This window comes from Somniosus microcephalus, chromosome 6 (genome assembly GCF_052327205.1).
Source record: "Somniosus microcephalus isolate GS21.2 chromosome 6, FLI_Smic_1.0, whole genome shotgun sequence".
In the NCBI taxonomy this organism is placed as follows: Eukaryota; Metazoa; Chordata; class Chondrichthyes; order Squaliformes; family Somniosidae; genus Somniosus; species Somniosus microcephalus.
In genome coordinates, this window is record NC_140992.1 from 189,002,537 (window position 1) to 189,024,808 (window position 22,272).

At 42.0% G+C, this 22,272-nt stretch overlaps 1 protein-coding gene across 1 annotated transcript in view; it reads left to right on the forward strand.

Moving 5' to 3' along the window:
- Positions 1-5,447: 5,447 nt before the first annotated feature.
- LOC147116261 (natural cytotoxicity triggering receptor 3 ligand 1-like) overlaps positions 5,448-22,272 on the forward strand; it is a 36,016-nt gene continuing 19,191 nt past the window's right edge. Inside the window, exons 1-5 of the mRNA XM_085992034.1 lie at positions 5,448-5,478; positions 6,471-6,561; positions 6,730-7,079; positions 9,439-9,735; positions 11,087-11,200. Coding sequence (XP_085848160.1) covers positions 5,448-5,478; positions 6,471-6,561; positions 6,730-7,079; positions 9,439-9,735; positions 11,087-11,200 — 883 coding nt within the window. The remainder of the gene's footprint in view (positions 5,479-6,470; positions 6,562-6,729; positions 7,080-9,438; positions 9,736-11,086; positions 11,201-22,272) is intronic.

Consider the following 22,272-nt stretch of genomic DNA (forward strand, 5'->3'; position numbering starts at 1 on the left):
GGATAGAAGGCATGAGAGGTTAAGAGACATTAAGAGATATTCAAGGCAAAAGGAGATGGTAATGGCACAGGTTAAGAAACAAGAGATGGCTCTAGATGAAGTGTAAATTGCGCTTTCAGCCCCTCCCCACTTTCCCAGCTCCTACACTTGCTTAAAAATCTGTTCCATTTCCTGCTTTTTTCCAGTTCTGACGAAAGGTCATCGACCTGAAACGTTAACTCTGTTCCTCTCTTCACAGATGCTGCCTGACCTGCTGAGTATCTCCAGCATTTTCGGTTTTATGTCAAAGACATTAACGTGTGTACCTCGGTGGGGCATAGAATCATGAGCAGTTAAACAAAGATTGTATACATGGACCAAGATTATTGTCACCTAAGATGCATATTTAAATGCTATTTTATTTAGTTATTTTATTGCTCCGCCGAAGCTTCACGTCGCATAATATCGTTTATTTATTGCTCTGCACAAATTGTTTAAATGATTCGTTATGGACTAGAAATGAATCGGTACCCGGAAATAGCTAAATTTGTACAATTGGTCTTTGTTGTGTCTCTCTGTGCATTCTTTATTCTCCAGTTGAGCTTCCAGGTTAAGTTTCATTCCCAGTTCACCTACATGACATGTCTCATCGTGTTGTCTCCCTCCCAGCAATTTACCTATCTTACCTAGAACAGAGATGCCTCAATGAAAAGGACCGCCTTGAAATACTTTATGTAATTCTGAGTGTCATCTTAAAATTGATTAATTGTTGAAAAATAAAGCAAATGCTAACATATTTAATCGAGCCTGTTAAACCGTTTGCAAAAATCCAGGCACTGTCCAATACCCCGACATAACGTACACCATTTACTCATTGGACTAGTTTCGAGCGATCGTTAATGGGAGGTGTCTCAGGCCTTAACTTTATATTTGGTCCTGGGAATTACGTTTGAACGGCTTTCCAAATTGCGTACATGCATGTAAAATAAAAAAGCATAACTTAGAAAGTAACCTGACTAAAAAAAATGACAGGTTATAAGAAAAAGTTTAAACGGTATAAGTAATATATAAGAAAATAGAAATAGCCGGGGTGCTAATTCGTTACTCAAACAAAACAGGCTAGCTTGATCTTTCACTGCTAGCGTTAGACCAAACATTGCTGTTCTTTTGATTTGAATGTTGCAAAATCAGCAAGCGAACGTGCACAATACGGTGTTAAATTTATCTCCGTCAACCTGTTGCAGTGACAGGCGAATGTTTCACAGTGTGATTAATACGGCTGTGCGGCGGCGATAGGCTGTTTACGGTCCTTTCAATTTAACCAGATCCTCGAGTTATTTCTGCTCAGGAAGCTTCGGTTGCATTAGTGCAGGTGCTAATAAGCCACGCAGTGAACCTCACTACCAAAATATACGGAATGTAATACACCATGTACTCTTTATATATGAATGTGCTGTATGTCAAATGGTAATAATCGCAATATAATTAAATAGATGAAATGGGATTGATCTGCGGTGTTACGAGCAAGCACTTTCTCAAGAGGAAATATGATCACAGCATTATGAGTCGGGATTGTGTGACCCACAGAACACTAACCTGCTGTTTTCTGAAGGAGGGAATGCAGTGGATACGGTAGTGTAGTGGTTATGTTACTGGATTTGTAATCCAGCGAGCGTAAGTTAAAATTTCAACATGGCAGTTTGAGAATTTCAAGTCAGTTTGAAAATAAAAAGCATGGCAATCAAAACATATTTCAGAAAAATTTCTTTATGGATGTGATTGAAGGAGTTAAAATCTGATAGCAGTAAAATTGACAATCGAGCTGTTGCATTGTTGTAATAACCTCAGATGTTCACTATTGACTAACGATCAACTAACGGTTCATTCCTTTAGGCAAGGAAAACTGGCACCCGACCTATATGTGTCTCCAGTCTCGCACCAATGAGTGTCATTCTGAACTGTACTCTGAAAAGGCCTAGGAAGCCATCCAGTTGTAAAAAGAATCCTTCAAGGAGAAGGCCCGGTACCATCTCCTTCTTATGTCAGAGGAATGAGGCCAAAACCACTTATAAAATAAAGAAGAAAATCTACTCTGAAAACACGACAAATCACTTATATTTAAACTAGTTTACCTGCTTTCGAAAATGCAGAAGCAGATTTAAAACAATGTTGTCTACTTTCCTGCCCATTTTTCTTCTGCTCTTGAAAGTGAATCAGATAAGCGTCCACTTGCACAATTAGCCCTCCTGTACCATTCACCCTCACCCAACTGATCATTCTTCAAGCGTCAGTCCCAATGGTGACTGGGGGTGGAACATGGAAATGGATCCAAAATTGAGCCATAAGGGACAAACACGCATACACACACCTTGTAGCAGGCGTCACGAGTGCAAAGTAGATACAGGTGAGAAAATAAATTTGGTCCGTGCGCCCTGAAAGACGCTATAGATTCCGAACAGGTTGTTTTTTGAATTTTTGCATTGATTATTTTTTATCTCCACTACCCTAACTGGAAGGCCCTTGCACATGGTGACCACTCCTGTGTGAAAATTAATCTTCCTGATATCAGTCTTAAAATTACCTTCTGCTCGTTTGCAATCGCGTCAACTTTTCCTACAATCACTGCTTAGCTGGCAGTAGTATTCCCGAATTACCTTTACAATCCTATTTTATACATAAGGATCGTAGAATCATCGAAACATTCTGCACGTCCTGCATGTGATTGCACTTTGAAAAAACATCCGTGCTTAGTGCCACACCCCTGCTTTTGGTCCGTAACAACCTTTTAAAATTATTTAAGGAATCAGCTTCCACTATCTTCGAGTGAAAAATAAACTCCTCATCAGCCTTTAGATCTTTTGTCAATGATTTTTAACTTATGGCCTGTAGTTATTGCACCGCTCGCCAGAGGGAATATCTTTTCTCTACTCTATCAAAACCTCTCATCATCTTGAAAACCCCTATTAGATCACCTGTTAACCTTCTCTGTTCCAAGGAAAACAGTCCTACCTTTTCCAACTTCTCCTCATAACTGAAGTCCCTCATCCCTGGTAATATCGTAGTAAACCTTCTCTGTGTCCTTCCTAAGACCTTTACATCTTTCATGAAGTGTGGTGCCCAGAATTGTCCACAATACTCCAGCTGAGGCCTAAGCAGTGATTATAAAGTTCCAGTATGAACTCTTTGCTTTTTATATTCTATTCCTCTATTTATAAACCCAAGTAACCCATATGATTTTTTAACCATCTTATCAAGTTGCCCTGCATCATTTAACGATTTGTGTATATGGAGACCAAGGTCTCTTTGCTCATCTAAACTTTTCAAAATCGTGCCGTTTTCAGTATACAGTCTTTCCACATAAGTCCTCCCAAAGTGCATCACTTCACTTTTCTCCGCATTGAACTCCATCTGCCATGCTTCTGCCCATTTCACCATCCTGACTATGTCATCTCGAAGCCTATAACAATCCTCGTCTCTATCAATACTTTACCAAGCTCCGCATCATCTGCAAACATCTGCTCCCTATAGCCGAGTCAAGGTCGTTTATAAAAATTGAGAAGAGTAATTGACCCAAAACTGAGCCTTGGGGAACACCAATGCAAACCACCTCCAAGTATGAAAAACATCTATCCACCATTACCCTTTGCTTCCTGTCTTTGAGCCAGTTTCCGCTTAATTCCATGGACTTTCATCTTCTTAATAAGCCTCCTGTGCGCAATGTGTCCAATACCTTCCGAAAGTCCATTCATACAACATCTACTGCACTACCTTGATCAACCTTCTCTGCTACCTCATCAAAGAATTCAATCAAGTTAGTCAGACAAGATTTGCCTTTAGCAAATCCATACCGACGCTTTTTGATTAACCCATGCCTTTCCAAATGAAAGTTTATTTTGTCACTGATAATTCTTTCTGGTAACTTCTCCACTATCAATGTTAGGCTGACTGGCCTGTAGTTTCCTGGTTTATCCCTCTCCCCTAACTTCAATAGTGGTATAACATTAGCAACCCTCCAATCCTCCGGCACTACTCCTGTACCCAATGAGAATTGAAAGATTTTGACCAATGCCTCTGCTATTTCAACCTTTGCATCTTTCAGCAACCTAGGATGCATTCCATCTTCCTTTGTCAAGACAGATACAAAGTATTCATTTAATAGTTTAACCATGTCCTCTGCGTCGACATGAAGGTTTCCCTTTGGGCCATTAATAGCCCAACTTTGTCCCTAGCTAACTACTTATGCTTTATATATTTATAAAAATGTTTGAAGGTTCATTTTAATATTGCTTGCTCATCTTTTTTCGTAACCTCTCTTTGCCTCCCGACTTAACTTTTTCAATTCCCTCTTGTATTTTCCATAAACTTCCTGGTTAATAATTGAATCTTGCTCCTGAAATTTGTCATAAGCCTACTTTTTCTGTTTTATTTTAACTTTTATTTCCTTTGTCATCCAGGGAGCATTAACTTTGGGTGCTGTACCTTTTCCCTTCGTAGAAGTATGCTTATTTTGCACCTGAACTATCTCTTCCCTGAATGCCTTCCATTGCTCCGTTACTGCTTTACCCTGCAATCGCCTTTTACAATTTATCTGTTCTGGGTCCCGCCTTAAATCACTGAAATTAGCTCTTCCCTAGTTGAGCACTTTTTCCTTCGATATTTTCTGGTCTCTTGTTATACTTATTTTAATCCGAATTTTGTTGTGGTCACTTTTAGCTAGATGATCTCCTACGGTAATACACACCACTTGCCCGACTTCATTTCCCGGAACCAGATCCAAAATTGCTTTCTTCCTTGCTGGACTGGAGACCTATTGATCGAGAAAGATCTCCTGTAAACATATCAAAAACTCCTCCTTCCCTATCCTCAGCACTATGTTTTCCCCAGACTATATTAGGGTAATTAAAGTCTCCTAATATTACTTCTCTATTTTTGTTACACGCCTTTGAAATTTGCCGACAAATATGCTCATCTAACTCCTTCCCACTGTTTGGAGCTCTATAAAAAAAACTTCCAACAGTGTAACAGCTCCCCCTCTGTTCCTCAGCTCAAGCCAAATAAATTCAGTCCTAGAGTCATCCAGTTTATACATTCGACTTAGAACTGTAACATCATCTTTATTCAATGCTGCCACGCCCCCTGCGCTTTCTCCTACTCTATCATTCCTGAATACTTGGTAAGCAGGAATATTAAGAACCAATTCCTGGCTTTGTTTTAGCCAGGTCTCTATTAATGCAACCACGTCATAATCCCATGCGGCAATTTGTGCCTGCAGCTCAACAACCTTATTAATTACACTGCGGACATTGGCCTGCATACAAAACTTCATTTCATTTAGCTGCTTCAGATATGGATGACAACCCAACCCTAATTGATTAATATTCTCTCCAGTGCAGGAGCACTTAGCTCAATCATGCCACTACTGTAATAGCTGTCTCTAAGGTCACCTAATACAGAAGACTCCAAGGACGATGGCTTCACCAAATAAGCGACCAGATCATGGTAAGCAAGCATGCAATCTGAAACAATGCAGATATATAGTGAATGGGTTTAGTGGCAGCATGAATATTCACTGAACGTACAGATGTAAACCAAACTCACACCGGAGTATTTGATCGGAGGAAGGTGCTAATGGGATACTCATAGGCTTTGGTAGACACTGCAATCATTTAATAGAAGCCACTAGGACAGCATTTGTGACTTCAGGTGGATCTGGGGGCTATAATCGGGCAACAGGATGAGGGGATTCACTATAACGCAAAATAAAACTATAGTCCACACGATCTGGCGTTCCACTTTCACTCTTGTTTTCTCATTTGTTAGTTTCAACGTTCATAGGAAATAAAACCGAAAGGTTAATAGGGATGAGCTAGGCAAGTTAATTCATCCGACAGTTCACCATCACAGCTGAAGTCAAGCGTGTTATTACATTGGCACAACCATGGGTCAGACAAATAGGCTCCTCCTATTTACAGCAGAATGTGAGTCGCTGGATTTTGATATATGCTCATTAACATGGAGAACTCGATTGGCTAGCGTAAAGGCGCACCGGCGTTCAATGCACAGACAGGAGTTTTTTTTACACTGATCAGGGTTTGCTGTAGGAATAGGCAGAACAAAATACACCAATACAATTAATATCGCTTTATCACCACAAAAACAACAAAGGAGCACTCACAGTCCAGAGTTCGCTCCGCGTTTCCGCCAAGAGAGAAGTGCAACCTGGAGGCAAACAAAATACATGGCTTTAAAGATCGCGCGCATTTTTGCGTAATTGAGTTACTCGAGTAACTACAATACACCCAAATATCGTAGATCTTTTAAGTGGCTGCATTAACCCTGAGTCTGCACGGCTCTCCGCCCACAATACTGCCTTAACATTGGAAATACATCAGTTGAAATTGTACATTTAGGCACGTGATGTTACACGCAACTCTAGATCACGTGCAAACCCCTGGCTTCCAAAGCTCCAGGAGCTTGTTGATTCCTTGCAGCTTATGGCCAGTCTAATGGCCACATCGTCACTCAGAATGGCGGTGAATTCCGCGCTTTTCTGCATATCTTTGGTGGGAGTTCTTTACAGAGGTGTGTTTGTTTATCTTACCGCTCCATGCTTATCGAAAAAAAGCTAATGTTAAAAAAATTGTCATATTTTGTGCACATTTCCTTCTTCCGTTTTTCTTATTGCGTTATTAATGTGGTTAATTTTCTTGTTTTTTATTTCTAAGTCATTTTATGTGTTCTTTTTCTAAGATATGCAAACTATTATGTCAACATTTTTGTTTATTTTCTGATAGCCGCTGAAGGAACTTCGATCAAAGTGGGTCAATTCCCTAAATTCATTAAAGTTGCCAGGAGTACAAATGTTTCCATGTTCTGCACATTTCCCATATTCCAAGATGCTCCCGATGTTTATTGGCGGAGACGGGGCGAGGAGGCATTTCTGGAGCCAGACAGCAGAAAGCAATTTAATGTAAAAAAGGGAAGTGGTTCATTTGATCTCCTGAATGCGAGTGTCGCCGACTCCGGAGTGTATTACTGTAAAGTAAAACATCATCAAAAATCTATTGGAGATGGAAGTGGCTCCCAGCTTACTGTGTACGGTAAGTGTCATTGAGCCGGGGAATGGGAGATTTTCAGCAGTGTGCGATATATGTAAAACTCAATAGCGGGGGTAATTTCAACTTTTATCACTTGACGAAAACCAGCTGAGAGCAAATTCGTTTTACGCTTCTCCCGATTTTCTTTTCCATTGACCCCGGTGTACAACGCCCGCCGATTCGCTAGCGCCCGGTCTGCGCTACTGCCCTAGATCAATTTCACCCCTTCATTGTCCGCATGACATTCCAAAGTGCTTTGCATCCAGTAGGTGCTTTTGGAAGTGCAGTTACAATTATTATTGAGGCAAGATACTGAAATACTATAAACGTTTGAATCTTGGCTTGAAATTAATAACTGGGATTAGATGGTCACATTCGTTCTCACCAAAATAGCGGTGCCCAGGAGCGACAATGAGAACAATTTTAACACCTCCTAGGTCAGATATTTTATATAAAATTAAAGGCCAGCTACGCCGTCCCAACAAGGTGCCTTCATCACAAACTCAACAAAACAATGTCCTGCTACAATCGTGGTTATTGCACCAGGGCACATTTTGGCCCCACAGCTTGAAATTGCCAATCTAATATTTTCTGTACAGAATTGTCCAAAATCTGGAATTCTCTCTTCCAAAAGGGTGTGGATGACGGGATAATAGGAGCTTCCAAGATTGAGATGGATAGATTTTTGTTAGCTGGGATTATCAAGGGATATGGAATTAAGTGGAATTTAGCCATCACCTAATTGAATGGCGGAGCAGACTCGAGGGGCTAAATGGCCTCCTCCTGTTCCTATATCCGGAGTTAAGGCTGTGCACTTGCTTCCATTGAGAACTTTTTTGAGACTGCCAAACTCATTTCAAAAAGGAATCTTATAGCCCATTGAAAGGGAAGTGTTGGTCTTACCCTCAATGCTAGATTCCACCCCAAGTCCTAGAGCTTGCAGGAGAGTGCAGAAAACCAATGCTCCTGTTTGAACCACTGTCTTACGCCAATTGGACTTTCTTTCATACACACAACCTGTAAAGTACGGGCAGATTATCGCCGAAATTGCTATAAACGCCTGGGCTCCCGTATTTGTAATTCATGATATCTATTTACATTCTACCAATCCCCGACTGAAGTTACGGCAGCAGATAAAATGAACACTTTCGTCCTCCTCCTCCTCCACGAAAATTATACCGCATTACATATTGTATACCTAAACAGATCAGTGGTAAAGGAATGGAGCAATTCTGACCTTTGGTTGGACAGTGAACACGGTGCTGCTGGGAATAAAGGCTAAAATAAATTTCCAAGTTAATAACACCCCTGATTTAAAAGTTTTCTATTAGCACAAAGTCGGAAAAGTAAACATTTAAAGAAAAGATGTTAAAGAGATTGTTTGTAATAAACTGACAAAACAATGCAAACCTAATAAGGGACTCTACTTCCAGCTGACTGTAGCTCTAGTGGACAAAGGTTCACATTAGTAAAAGACGATTGTAGGATTGATATAAGCAGAATCTTCTTCAGGTAAAACGTGTTCAACAGACCGAATAGACTTGGGGAAGGACAAAAACCCTGGAATTATATGAGACATGCACTCTGAGTTAGGATTTCCTATTCGGTTTCCCTCATCTGTATGGATCTTGTGATCTAAAGAGAGGTATATAATTACCAATATAACCCTTTCATGACGTGAAAGATATTCCGGCCCTCGGTTCGCGCTCTGGGGAAAGTACATTTAGTGAAAGCTGCACGATCTGAAATCTCCACCACCGACACTGAGATGCTGAGTTAGCAACTGTAATGCACGAATTTTAATCTATAGATATAACCTGTAATCTGTGTAGACATCGGAGATATTTCGATAGATTAGTAAGAATTCTTCTTCTCAATATTCACCGTTTATATAAAATATGTTTGCACTATATGAAATATCTAAAAATCGACCAATTTTTAAATAAACACACAAAATGTTTAATACTCCAAAGATTATTAATGAATAACGAGAAACAATTCCACTGTTCGTGTAGACTGGGTTGCGCTCCCTCCGATATATTCGGACAGGAACCTCACTCGGGGTCACTGCTGCCAACCACAATCCCGCGCAAGGATCTGATACTCCATTCAGAACAGTGACGCGTGCCTCCCTGCATGTCAGCAGCCCTGGGAGATACACCCTCTTTGCGTATGGTTTCCAATACATTCCGTCATTTTGTTGTGCGCCGTAGAACAATTTATAAAATAAATGCAAACTCGAAGTTTAAAAAAAACGACAGCGCGGATAACTTTTGTGACATTAGGACTATAACAGCGTAACGAGAGTAGGCAAATGAGAATGTGTTCCTTTAAATTGAAAAAAACTTTTTTTCTGTTAAAGTTCCCCCAACTCCCCTGAAAATCGCTCCTGTTGCAGGGATTTCAGCGACTTCTCTAAAACTCGAGTGTAAAACGACTGCCTTTTACCCGGGGCATTTAGAAATCTTCTGGCGAAGAGATGGTGTCGAAAATCTGACCGGAATAGCAACTGTGAAAAACAGGAACACGGATGGACTGTTTGAGGCTTCCAGCTCATTAGAAGAAGCACAGCCTGCCCAGAGCGGAGTTGTTTATACATGTCTGTTATCTCATGTCTCTCTTCTGGTGCCCGCCAGTGTCAGCTACACCCTGAAGCAAGGTATAATTAAGACAGATTATGTGTGGAACTGCCGGGAACATCTTTCAAGTGCATTTCTTCGATGTCCCAGATTTCTTTGAGTGTTATTATCCTACATCTCTTCTATCTATGTATTGACACATCTAGGACTACTACTAGAAGTGGCTCCTCCATATAGTTCATCAATAGACGAGACAGCATGGAACCTGAAATAGCCCGGGTAGAGCTCTGTTTAGAAATCTACTGTTCCCCAGAGAGAGCCTTTAATTATCACTTTCCAATTCTCCTCGAATGTCATGAGGCTGAATTTGATTCAAAAGCCTCACGCGCAGAACTTTTGCAAGTATCTTCCAAAAATATAAGGAAACTAGTTTCTGGATTTCTTTCATCCACTGAGCAATGTCTCTCCTCAATTTCTTATAGATTGATGGAGCAAGACGCATTGCTTCTAAAGCCACTCTGGCTATCATTATAGTTATGGACTCTTTAGACCAATAAATAACAGTTTATGAAATGTTCGGAACCGTTTTTATCACTGTGGATGTTAGAGTAAAATTAAGGAATGGTGGAAATTACTGTGCAGATGGAAACAATTTGGCACTTGGTCCCTATGCTGGTGAGAACCAGTCTGCCATGAAGGGAGACAACGCCAGGCTACTTGTATGAAAATGATGAACCTTAAGGCATGTAAGGCGGCCCAATACACTGCGCAGGTCTCGGGAGACAGCCCGATGCGCAGCAAGCTAAACCGGGAGTGTCATGATCAGGTCATGGGGGGAGGGGCTGCCCGGGTTGCAGATTCCCAGGTTATCTTTATGGGGCCCATAGGAGCACTCCTGCTTTTCCTAGTCACGCAGAAATAATTTAAATGTACATGTTCAGATCTCTTTATCTCTCTCGCTAGTTACACTGGCCACAGAGTGCAGGGCGTACCAGTTCTGTCCTGAAATGACCATCGGGATGCTATATTCATCATAGAACCTCGATTTACAAATGCTGCCTGACCTGCTGAGTATCTCCAGCATTTTCTGTTTTTATTTCAGATTTCCAGCAACTGCAGTATTTTCTTTTTGTGTGAAGAGTAGCCTACTACCTGAGACAAAGGCGATAGCCCCGAGCAACAGGCCCTCTCTGACAGTAGAAGGCTCCGTTGTAGGCGTTAACATGTTGCTAAGTCTACCGATCCCATTGTGAGGCCATTATCGCACCGTTAACGCCGATTTAGGCAAGTTTAAATCGATCCCCATGGAGTTCGGTTTAAAGTAAACATTTAATGGACCCCATGCCCCTGTATAAACCAATCATTGTTGCTTCCATTCGATAATACGTCTATACAACAGTTTTATATCTTGGTTTTAATCCAACATTGTAGGTCACAGTTTCAGCATCCGGCTCCTCATGATTGCTCGGCTTGTTCTGGGTTTTTTGATAATTCTTGCACTGACGGGAATTATTGTGGACCATGTAAAAATAACTTCCAATGAAGGTAAGAAAACGCTTTATTAATTCAGGAAATCAACTTTGAAGTACACACAGAGATAGGATTGGTTTTATGGAGATGAGAAATGTATTTTTGCCAGCTGTTTGTTTATAAGCAACGGCAGAGAGCAGCAGCTGATTAAAAAGAGCGGGATCCCGAGCACCAGTGATTTAAAAGGAGCAGGGCAGAGAGCAATAGCTGGTACAAGACAAACGGAGGGAAAAACTCAAAAAATGACATCATTGTCCGTATAGAGTGAGGAGTGATGGGAGCCGAGGAATCATTATTAATTGTTTAATATCTCATCTATCGAAGTATTACGGCCATAGTATACTTTAGGTAAACAGATAGATCTGAGATCTAAGAAAACGGCGAAACCGAGAGTGGCACGCCAGAAAAATCGTAAAGTGGTGTCACAGCAGAGGTTGGCGGGGTAAGGTAAATATTTAATTTAATATACCTCTAACTTAATGTAGATCAAATAATTAGTTAAAAATAAAGAATATAAGCTACCTTGATTAATTACATAAACTTTAATTAATTAAATAAATAAAATAAGGTTATATAGGGATGGCAGCAGGTGTGTCGCAACTGCAGCATGTGGGAGTTTGTGGGGAGCATCAGGATCCTGGACAACCGTATCTGCAGTAAGTGTCTGCATCTCGAGGAATTTCAGCTCAGATTTGCTAAGCTGGAGTCTGAGGTGCAGACATTGCGGGGATTCAGGGAGGGGAGAGTTACCTGGACACTTTGATCCAGGAGGCAGTCACACCCCTTAGGTTAGGTAGTGGCACAGGTCTAGTTCGTGTTAATGGACAGGAGGCGGTGACTGTGAGTTAGGCAAGTCAGGTGCAGTGCAGGATGAACCTCAGCCTTTGCTGTTATCCAACAGTAACTAGGTTCCTGCTGCCTGTGCAGATGAAGGCTAAGTCTGCAGAGTTGATAAGCAAAAGGACCATGGTACAGGAGGCCATTCAAGTGAGGGGAGTGAAATAGAATATGGTCGTGGTAGAGGACAGTTTATTCAGGGGGATAGATACTGTTCCCTTTGGCCACAACCAGGAGTTCCGAAGGTGGTGATGCCTGCCCAGTGCCAGGGTTAAGGGTAGCGTGTCACAGCTGGAGAAGAACTTGGAGTGGGAGGGGGAGGATCCAGTTGTTGTGGTCCACGTAGGAACCAATGACATAAGTAGAACTAGGAATGAACTTCTGCTGAGGGAGTTTGAGGAGCTCGGGTCCGACTTAATATGCAGAATCTTAAAGGTAATGATCTCTGGATTACTACCTGAGACAAGCACAAATTAGCATAGGGTCAAACAAATAAGAGTTGAATGCATGGCTGAAAGTGTGGTGTGGGAGGCAGGGGTTATGATTCAAGGGGCACTGGCAGCAGTACTGGGGAAAGAGAGTGCTTTTCTGTTGGGACAGACTCCACTTAGACCAGGCTGGGACCAGTGTCCTGGTGAATCGAATTACTGGGGCTGTAGACAGGGCTTTAAACTAAAAAGTGGAGAGTGTGCAGGAGAGGGGAAATTTATAAATCTATAGAGAAAAGTCAAGGCCTTAGAGCAGTGTTGTGATTTTGGTAATAATAAGCAGAGTGCAGCAGGAAGGGACAGGAGCAATGCATCAGTGAATAAGGTCAAATCAGGGAAAAATAATAAAGCGTTAAAATTAAAGGCGCTTTCTCTGAATGCACAAAGCATTCATAACAAAACAGACAAATTAATGGCATAAATAGAGATAAACAGGTTTTATCTAATAGCCATTAGAAAGCCATTGTTGCATGGTGACCAAGGTTGGGAACTAAATATTCCACAGTACGTGATGATTTGAAAAGACAGACAAAATGGAAAAGGAGGGAGTGGCCCTAATAATAAAGTATGACATAAGGACAATTGTGAGGAAGGATCTTGGCTCAGAAGAGCAGGAAGTAGAATTAGTATGGGTGGAGAAATGAAATAACAAGGGGCAGAAAACACGGGTGAGAGTAGTTTAAAACACCCTCCCCAACAGAAGCTATACTGTTGGACAGAGTTGTTATCATGAAATAAGAGGAGCTTGTAACAAAGGTACTGCAATAATCGTGGGGGACTTTAATATTCATATAGACTGGACAAATCAAATTGGCAAAAATAGTTTGGAAAACAAGTGCAGGGAATCTATTTGAGAAAGTTCCCTAGAACAATATGTCATGGAACCAACCAGGGAACAGGCTATTTTAGATCTTGCATTGTGTAATGAGACAGGGTTAATTAGTAATTTCATAGTAAGGGAGCCTCTGGGAAAGAGTGAACATAATATGATAGAATTTCAAGTTGAGTTTTAGAGTAACATACTTTAGTCTGATACTAGAGTATTAATCTTAAATAAAGTCAATTACATAGCCCATTTAAAGTGGAGATGAGGAGGAATTTTTTCTCTCAGAGGGTCGTGAATCTTTGAAATTTTCTACCCCAGAGAGCTGTGGAGGCAGTGTCATTGAATATAGTCAAGGCAGAGATAAACATATATTTGAGCTACAGGAGTGTCAAAGGTTATGGGGAGCAGGCGGTAAATTGGCATTGAGGCCAAGATCAGATCAGCCATGATCTTATTGAATGGTGGGGTCAGCGCGAGGGGCCGAATGGCCTACTCCTGCTCCTATTCCTTGTGTTCTTATGCTCTTATGTATGAGGGGCGAGTTGGCTAAGGTAGATTGGGAAATTAGATTAAAATATATGATTGTAGATAAGCAATGGCAAACATTTAAAAATATTTCATAATTCTCAACAATTATACATTCCATCGAGAAATAAAACACTCCACGGTAAAAGTTGATGCACCCATGGCTAACTAAAGAGGTTAAGGATGGTATTAGATTAAAAGAAGAGGCTTACAATGTTGCCTAGAAGTGTAGTGAGCCCGAGCATTGGGAGACTTATAAAAACCAGCAAAGGATGAACAAAATTTAGTAAGAGAGAAAATAGAATGAGAGTAAAGTATCAAGAAATATAAAAACAGATTGTAAGAGATTCTAAAAGTATGTAAAAAGGAAGAGAGTGCCGAAAGAAAATGTGGGTCTCTTAGAGGCTGAGGCAGGAGAAATTATAATGCAAAATAAGGAAATGGCAGAGACGTTAAACACATATTTTGTAACTGCCTTCACAGTAGAAGAAATACAACATATATCATAAATAGTGGGGAACCAAGGGTCTAATGAGAGTGAGGAACTTAAAGTAATTAACATTAGTAAAGAAAAAGTATTGGAGAAATTAATGGGACTAAAAGCCACAAATCCTCTGGACCTGATAGCCTACATCCTAGGGTTCTAAAATAGGTGGCTGCAGAGATAGTGAATGTATTGATTTTGACCTTCCAAAATTCCCTAGATTCTGGAATGGTCCCAGTGGATTGAAAGGTAGTAAATGTAACACCAGCATGCAAGAATGGAGAGTGAAAGAAAACAGGGAGCTACGGGCCAGCTAGCCTGATATCAGTCATCGGGAAAATGCTAGAATCTATTATTAAGAAACTGCTAACATTACACTTAGAAAATCATAATATGATTAGACAGAGTCAACATGGTTTTGCGAAAGGGAAATCGTGTTTAACAAATTTATTAGGGTATTTTGTGGATGTAACGTGTAGGTTAGATAAAGGTAAACCAGTGGAGGTAGTATATTTGGATTTTCTAAAGACATTTGCTAAGGTGCCACACGAAAGGTTGTTACACAAGATAAGGGCATATGGGATCAGTGTTGGGGCCTCAGCTATTTGCAATCTATATTAATGACGTAGATGAAGAGACCGAGTGTAATGTATCCAAGTTTGCTGACAATAAACGCTAGCAGGGAGAGTAAGCTGTGAGGAGGACACAAACAGTCTGCAAAGGGATACAGATGGGTTAAGTGAATGGGCAAGAAGGTGGCAGGTAGAGTATAATGTGGGGAATTGAGAGGTCATTCACTTTGGTAGGTAGAATAGAAAAACAGAATAATTTAAGTGGTGAAAAATTATTAAATGCTGGTGTTCAGAGGGATTTTGGTGTCATTGTACACGAAACACAGAATGTTAATGTACAGATACAGCAAGCAATTAGTAAGGGAAATGGTATGTTGAGCTTTATTGCAAGGGGGTTGGAGTACTAAAGTAAGGAAGTCGTGCTGCAATTGTACAGCACTTTGGTGAGACCACTCCTGGAGTACTGTGTACAGCTTTGGTCTCCGTACCTAAGGAAGAATATACCTGCCTTAGAGGGGTGAAATGCAGGTTCACTAGATTGATTTCTGGGATGATACGGTTGTCCTATGAGGAGAGATTGAGTAGCATGGGACTAAGCACTCTAGAGTTTAGAAGAATGAGTGGCGATCTCATTGAAACATATAATATTCTGAGAGGGGTGACCGGGTAAATGTTGAGCAACTGTTTTCCCTGGCTGGAGAGGCTCGGAATAGGGGGCATAGTCTCAGGGGTCAGCCATTTAGGACTGAGATGAGGAGAAATTTCTTCACTCACAGGGTTGTGAATTTTTGGAATTCTCTTCTCCAGAATGCTGTGGATGCTGAATTGTTGAGTATATTCAAGGCTGAGATCGATAGATTTTTTGGACTCTAAGGGAATCAAGGAATATGGGGATCAGGTGGCTAAGTGGAGTTGAGGTCGACAATCATCCGGGTTCAATCCTGCTCCTATTTCTTATGTTCGTATGAAAAATATTTTCATGCAGCGAGTGGTTAGAATTTGGAATGCACTGCTTGATAGGGAGGTGGATACAGTTTCAATAGTAGCCTTCAAAAGGGAATTGGATAAGTTCTTGAAGGAGAATAAAATTGCAGGGTTATGAGAAACGAGCGGCGGAGTGGAGCTAACAGTATTGCTCTTCCGAAAAGCCTACACAGATTCGATGGGCTGAATGGCATACTTCTGTGCTGAACTAATCAATGCTTCTATGTAATTTAAGATTAACAAATAAAACGCTTTGCCACCAAATTGCTGACAACATAGAAATACGATACTTTACCATGACAATTTTCATATTTATTTCAGTTTCTTACAGGATAATTCTAATAGTAAACACTGAACATTGGATGCAATTTTGAGTCTTGGCACAGTGGTAGATCCTCGCTCTGAGTCAGAAGGTTGTGGGTTCAAGTTCTCACTCCAGAGACTTGAGCACAAAATCCACGCAAATATTTCAGCGCAGCACTGAGGGAGTTCCGTCTGCCCTCTTGGCTGGACATAAAAGAGCCCATGGTGCTATATTGTAGATGAGCATGGGAGCCCTTCCCTGCATCCTGGCCAATAATTATTTCTCAATCCACTTTACTAAAACTGATTATTTGGTAATTTATCTCATTGCTTTTTGTGGGAACTTGCTGTGTGCACATTGGCTACTGCTTTACTCTACATGACAACAGTGACTACACTTCAAAAGTACTTCAATTATTGTTTGGAACATGCTATAGTCCTTTGGAAATATTCTTTGGAACGTCCAGTCATGATAAAAGGTGTTATATAAATGCAATTTCTGTCTTGTATTTTCTAAGGCTTATATTTATGGTTGAGTAATTCATAACACAGGTGCCACTTACCGAGTGCTCTTGTTCATTTTTGCATTAATATCAGCAAAAACTGCAGGGTTGGTATTCTGGGACAATTCTTTAATCTGGCATAGATGCCTCTCAGTGTGAGCTGTTTTCATGTGGTTACTTCGCCATTTTCTCCTGTTTTCTCCTCTTCCCAAAGTGCGGATTCTTGCTAGGATGTCCACAGCCATCTCCATATATTTCTCACGTGGCCATTGAGAATTAATAACTTTATAGTAAAGAGGCTTTAGGGAAGAGTGACCATAATATGATAGAATTTTATATTGAGTTTGAAAGTGACTTTGTTAAGTCCAAAACTCGGGTCTTAAATCTAAACAAAGCAAACTATGTAGGTATGACGGGCGAGTTGGCTAAGTTAAATTGGGAAACTACATTAAAAGGTATGACATTGGATGAGCAATGGCTAGCATTTAAATAATTAATACATAATTTACAACAAATATACATTCCCTTAAGGCACAAAAACTCCACGAGAAAAGTGGCCCCACCATGGCTAACAAAAGTTAAAGATAGTATTAGATCAAAGGAAGAGGCTTATAATGTTGCCCAAAAGAGTAGTAAGCCTGAGAATTGGGAGGATTTTAGAATTCAGCAAAGGAGGACCAAGAAATTGATAAAGAAGTGGAAAATAGAATATGAGAGTAAACTAGCGAGAGACATAAAAGCAGACTGTAAAAGCTTCTATAGGTATGTAAAAAGGGAAGGATTAGCAAAAGTAAATGTGGGTCCTTTACAGACTGGGACAGGAGAAATTATAATGGGGAATAAGGAAATGGCAAAGAAATTAAACAAATACTTTGGGCCGGATTTTCCAATCGGAGGCTTCCTACGTGCGGATGCCTCTGATCAGAAAAAATATATGAACTTAACTGCTGGCTCCATAAGTCCCGAGACTTCTGATCCTGGGCCTCTGCTCTCCAACATGCACAGAGACCCAGGTATCCCAGGGGAGCATGCAGTTTGCAAGCGCCCCTGGGATCACGTGGGCTATGCAGAACCAATCAAAGAAGGGAATCCCCCTGTACACTTTTGACAGGTATCTACGCATGGATCTGTCAAAAGTATGAATGGGGATCACTTAAAAAAAAGTGATTTATGAAAGGGAAATTGTGTTTGACAAATCTGTTAGAATTTTTTGAGTATGTAACTAACAGAATAGATAAGGGGGACCCAGTGGATTTAGTGTACTTGGGTTTTCAGAAGGGATTTGATAAGGTCATGGAGTCATATGGCATAGAAAGAGGCCATTCGGCCCATTGAGTCCATACCGGCTCTCTGTCAAGCAATCCAGCCAGTCCCACACCCCCGCTCTATCCCCGTGGCCCTGCACGTTTATTTCCCTCAAGTGCCTATCCAGTCTCCCCTTGAAAGCATTAAGTGTCTCCGCTTCCACCACTTCCGTCGGCAGCAAATGCCAGGTCATCACCACTTGCTGCATAAAAATGTTTTTCTTCAATTCTCCCCTGTATCTCTTGCCCAAAACCTTAAATCTGTGTCCCCTAATCCTTGTACCATCAACTAGTGGGAACAGCCTTTCCCCATCTAGCCAATCCAAACCCGTCATAATCTTGCACACCTCTATCAAATCACCCCTCAACTTTGCTCTAATGAAAAAAAATTCAGCTTCTCCAACCTGTCCTTGTAGCTAAGATCCCCCATCCCCAGTACCATTCTGGTAAATCTCCTCTGCACCCTCTCAAGGGACTTCACATCCACCTAAAGTGCGGTGACCAGAACTGGATGCAATACTCCAGTTGTGGCCTAACCAGCACTTTATAAACGTTCAGCATAACTCCTCTACTTTTGTACTCAATACCTCTGTTTATGAAGACCAAGATCCCATATGCTTTGCTAACCACTCTCTCAATAAGTCCTGCCACCTTCAAGGACCGATGCGCATTAACGCACAGGTCCCTCTGTCGCTGCACAATCTTTAAAACTGTGCCATTAAGTTTATATTGGCTCTCCCTGTTCCTTCTGCCAGAATGCATCACTTCACACTTGTCTGTATTAAATTCCATAAAGGTGCCACACAAGAGGTTATTAAACAAAATTAGGGCTCATGGGATTGGGGGTAATATACTAGCTTGGATTGAGGATTAGTTAACGGACAGAAATCAGAGCGTAGTAATAAGCGAGTCATTTTCGGGTTGGCAGGCTAATTGCCTTCTTCCTCTCCCTGGGCACTCAGGCCAGTTTTAGCATTTCAACTGCTGCCGGAACTGGTATTGTTGTGTCTGGGTATAATAAGATACAGACTGCAGCAGAAACGGTACAACAGGTGTTTACTCAACGTGGCTCACAGTTGAACTGACTGTACAGATTATTACTCAGTGCTATATACAGGTGTGATCACTGCCAGTACTACAGTATACATGAGCTGTAAAAAGTAGTTCCCCCCCTTAAAGGTATATACATTACAATTCCTCCCCTTTTAGATTAACAGTACCATAACACTCATTTAACAATTAAATATCAAACTAATTACAATGAACACTTTTAACATGCAACATTAGCTGAAAAAAGTCTATTTATATATTCAGTCTTTGGGGAGGCCTCCTGATCCTTTCTGGATAGCGCCTTTCCCGAGTGTCTTGCTCTTGGTGCGGAGGCGATTCTGGCCCCCTGTCGTCGGTTGGTTCATCAGCTTCCGATGCTACTGTTTCTGGGGTAGATGCGACCTGTATGTCGGGCTCATCACCAGGTACGTATGGGTGAGGCATGGGGTTGACTTGTTCCTGTGACCCTAGGATCTGGTCAGCATGGCATCTCACGATGCTCTCCCCAACGTTCACTGTGTACATTAGTGGGCCCTGCCGTGTGCATATCGTTCCTGGCTGCCATTTTTCTGTTCAGTAGTCACGGGCCAAGACTGGTTGCCCTACATTGAAGCTCCTTGTTGGCTTCTCATGGATGTGCTGGAATTGCTTACTCTCAACATCTCTTCGTATGTTTGGTCTGAGCAAATCCAGGCGAGATCTTAACCTTCGGTTAAAGAACATCATGGCTAGGGCCTGGTTGGTGACTGCATGTGTCGCATTCCGGTAGGCAAACAGGAAATTGTCCACCTTGTGCAGCAGCGGAATGTTGTCATTGTACATAGCCTTTATTGCCTTCTTAAAGGTTTGTACGAACCTCTCAGCCAATCCATTTGTGGCTGGGTTATACGGGGCGGATGTGTAATGCCTTACCCCATTCTTTTTCAAGAACCTCCGGAACTCTTCGCACATAAACTGTGGTCCGTTGTCGGAGCAAATCTGTTCTGGCAAGCCATTCCTGGCAAAAATGGTCCGTAGGACTGCAATAGTTTTCTCCGTGGTGGTGGGGGACATTTTGATGACCTCAGGCCATTTCGAGTGCGCATCCACGGCTATTAAAAACATTGAGTCCATGAATGGACCAGCAAAATCAATATGCACCCGTTGCCATGGAGATGAGGGCCACTCCCATGGGTGTAGAGGGGCCTGTGGTGGTGCATTTTGGACTTTCTGGCATCCTGAGCAGCTCTTGGTCAGGTCCTCGATTTGTTTATCGATTCCCGGCCGCCACACATAAGCCCTGGCTAGGCTTTTCATTTTTACCCCTCCCAGATGACCCTCATGAAGCTCATTGAGCACTCTATCCCTTAACTTGGGTGGAATTACCACTCGGGATCCACACATCAAGGTCCCCCGGCACACTGACAGCTGTTCTCTCCTTGTCGAGAATGCTGGCAACAGTGAGTCACCATGTGCTGGCCATCCCTTCTCCGTCAAATCATATACCCGAGACAGTGTCGGGTCATTTCAGGTTTCCTTTTCGATACAAGCGTTAGTTACCGGTAGGTATTCAACTATAGTCGAATGGAATATTTCAACAGGATCCGCTGCTGGTGCTTCCTCCGCAGTAGGCAGTGGCAGGCGTGATAGCCCATCAGCATTTCCATGCTGTTTCGTGCCCTTATATTCAATCTCATAGTGGTGCGCCCCTAGAAAAAGTGACCATCTTTGTAGTCATTGCGTAGTCATCACTGGAACGCCCTTCTTCAGATTAAAAATGGAGACAAGAGGCTGGTGATCAGTCAGCAAGGTGAATTTCTGCCCGTGCAGATAGTGATTGAACTTTGTCACTCCCCACACTAGGCTGAGGGCCTCCCTGTCAACCTGGGCATAGTTACGCTCGGCTGAGGTTAGTGATCATGACGCAAAGGCTATTGGCCTCTCTGAGCCATCTGAGAATTTGTGTGACAGCACCGCTCCAATGCCGTAGGGTGACGCATCACATGCCAACCGAATTGGTAATGCTGGGTTGTAATGGGCCAATACCTCTTTCGATGTGATTAGTGTTTTGCTCTTCTGGAAAGCTCATCTACATTCATCACTCCACTTCCATGGCACCCCAGTTTGCAGTAGGGTGTTCAGTGGGTGTAGTATTGTAGACAAATTTGGCAAGAACTTATGGTAGTAGTTTACCAGCCTGAGGAACGAACTCAGTTGTGACACATTTTCCGGTGCTGGAGCCTTGACTACTGCCTCAATCTTCTCTGGGGACTTATGTAACCCCTCTTTATCGATAACGTGGCCACAATACGAGATCTGTTTTCTAAAAAACTCACATTTGGGGCGGTTAGCTCGGAGCCCATATTCCTGCAATCTAGTGAGCACCTGCTCCAGGTTGGCAAGGTGATCACTGTCATTTTCGCCCGTGACCAGGATGTCATCCAAATAACACTGCGTCCCTGGGATCCCTTGCAGGACTTGTTCCATTGCCCTCTGCCAAATAGCCGGAGCTGATGCTACCCTGAATACCAGCCGGTTGTATTGGTAGAGACCTTTATGGGTGTTGATGCTGAGGTATTTTTTTGATGCTTCTTCTACCTCTTTTTGCAGATACGCCTGGGCCAGATCAATATTTGTGAAGCATTTCCCTCCAGATAGCGAGGCGAAAATATCTTCAATCTGTGGAAGTGGATATTGTGCGGTGTGAAGGACCAGGTTCACTGTTACCTTAAAGTCCCCACAGATGCGAACCTTCCTTGGTTCCCCAGGCGTGCTGCTCAACGACTTTTTCATCACAGGGACGATGGGTGTAGCCCACTCGCTCCAGTCTACCTTGGACAGTACACCTGAATGTTCCAGACTTTCCAGCTCTGCTTCGACGGCTGGGCAGATCGCAAAAGGTCTGGCCTTAAAAAATTTTGGGCTTGCGTTTTCTTCCATTTTAATCATCGCTGTCATGCCTTTTAGTGTTCCGAGTCCTTGCTGGAACACTTCTTTCACGTCAGTTAGGATCTTTGACAGTCGCCCAGGTGTGACATCATCATCCTTTTTGTCAGCCACAGTCAGTGCCTGTATGGAATGCCAATCCAGTTGTATTTTCCAGATCCATTCACGTCCCAGTAATGGTGGTCCTCCATCTTGCAATACATACAGGTCTAGTTTTGGTGTTTCCTTACCGTTATATATAACGGCCACCCTTATTTTTCCTTTGGGGTAGACTTTTTGCCCTGTG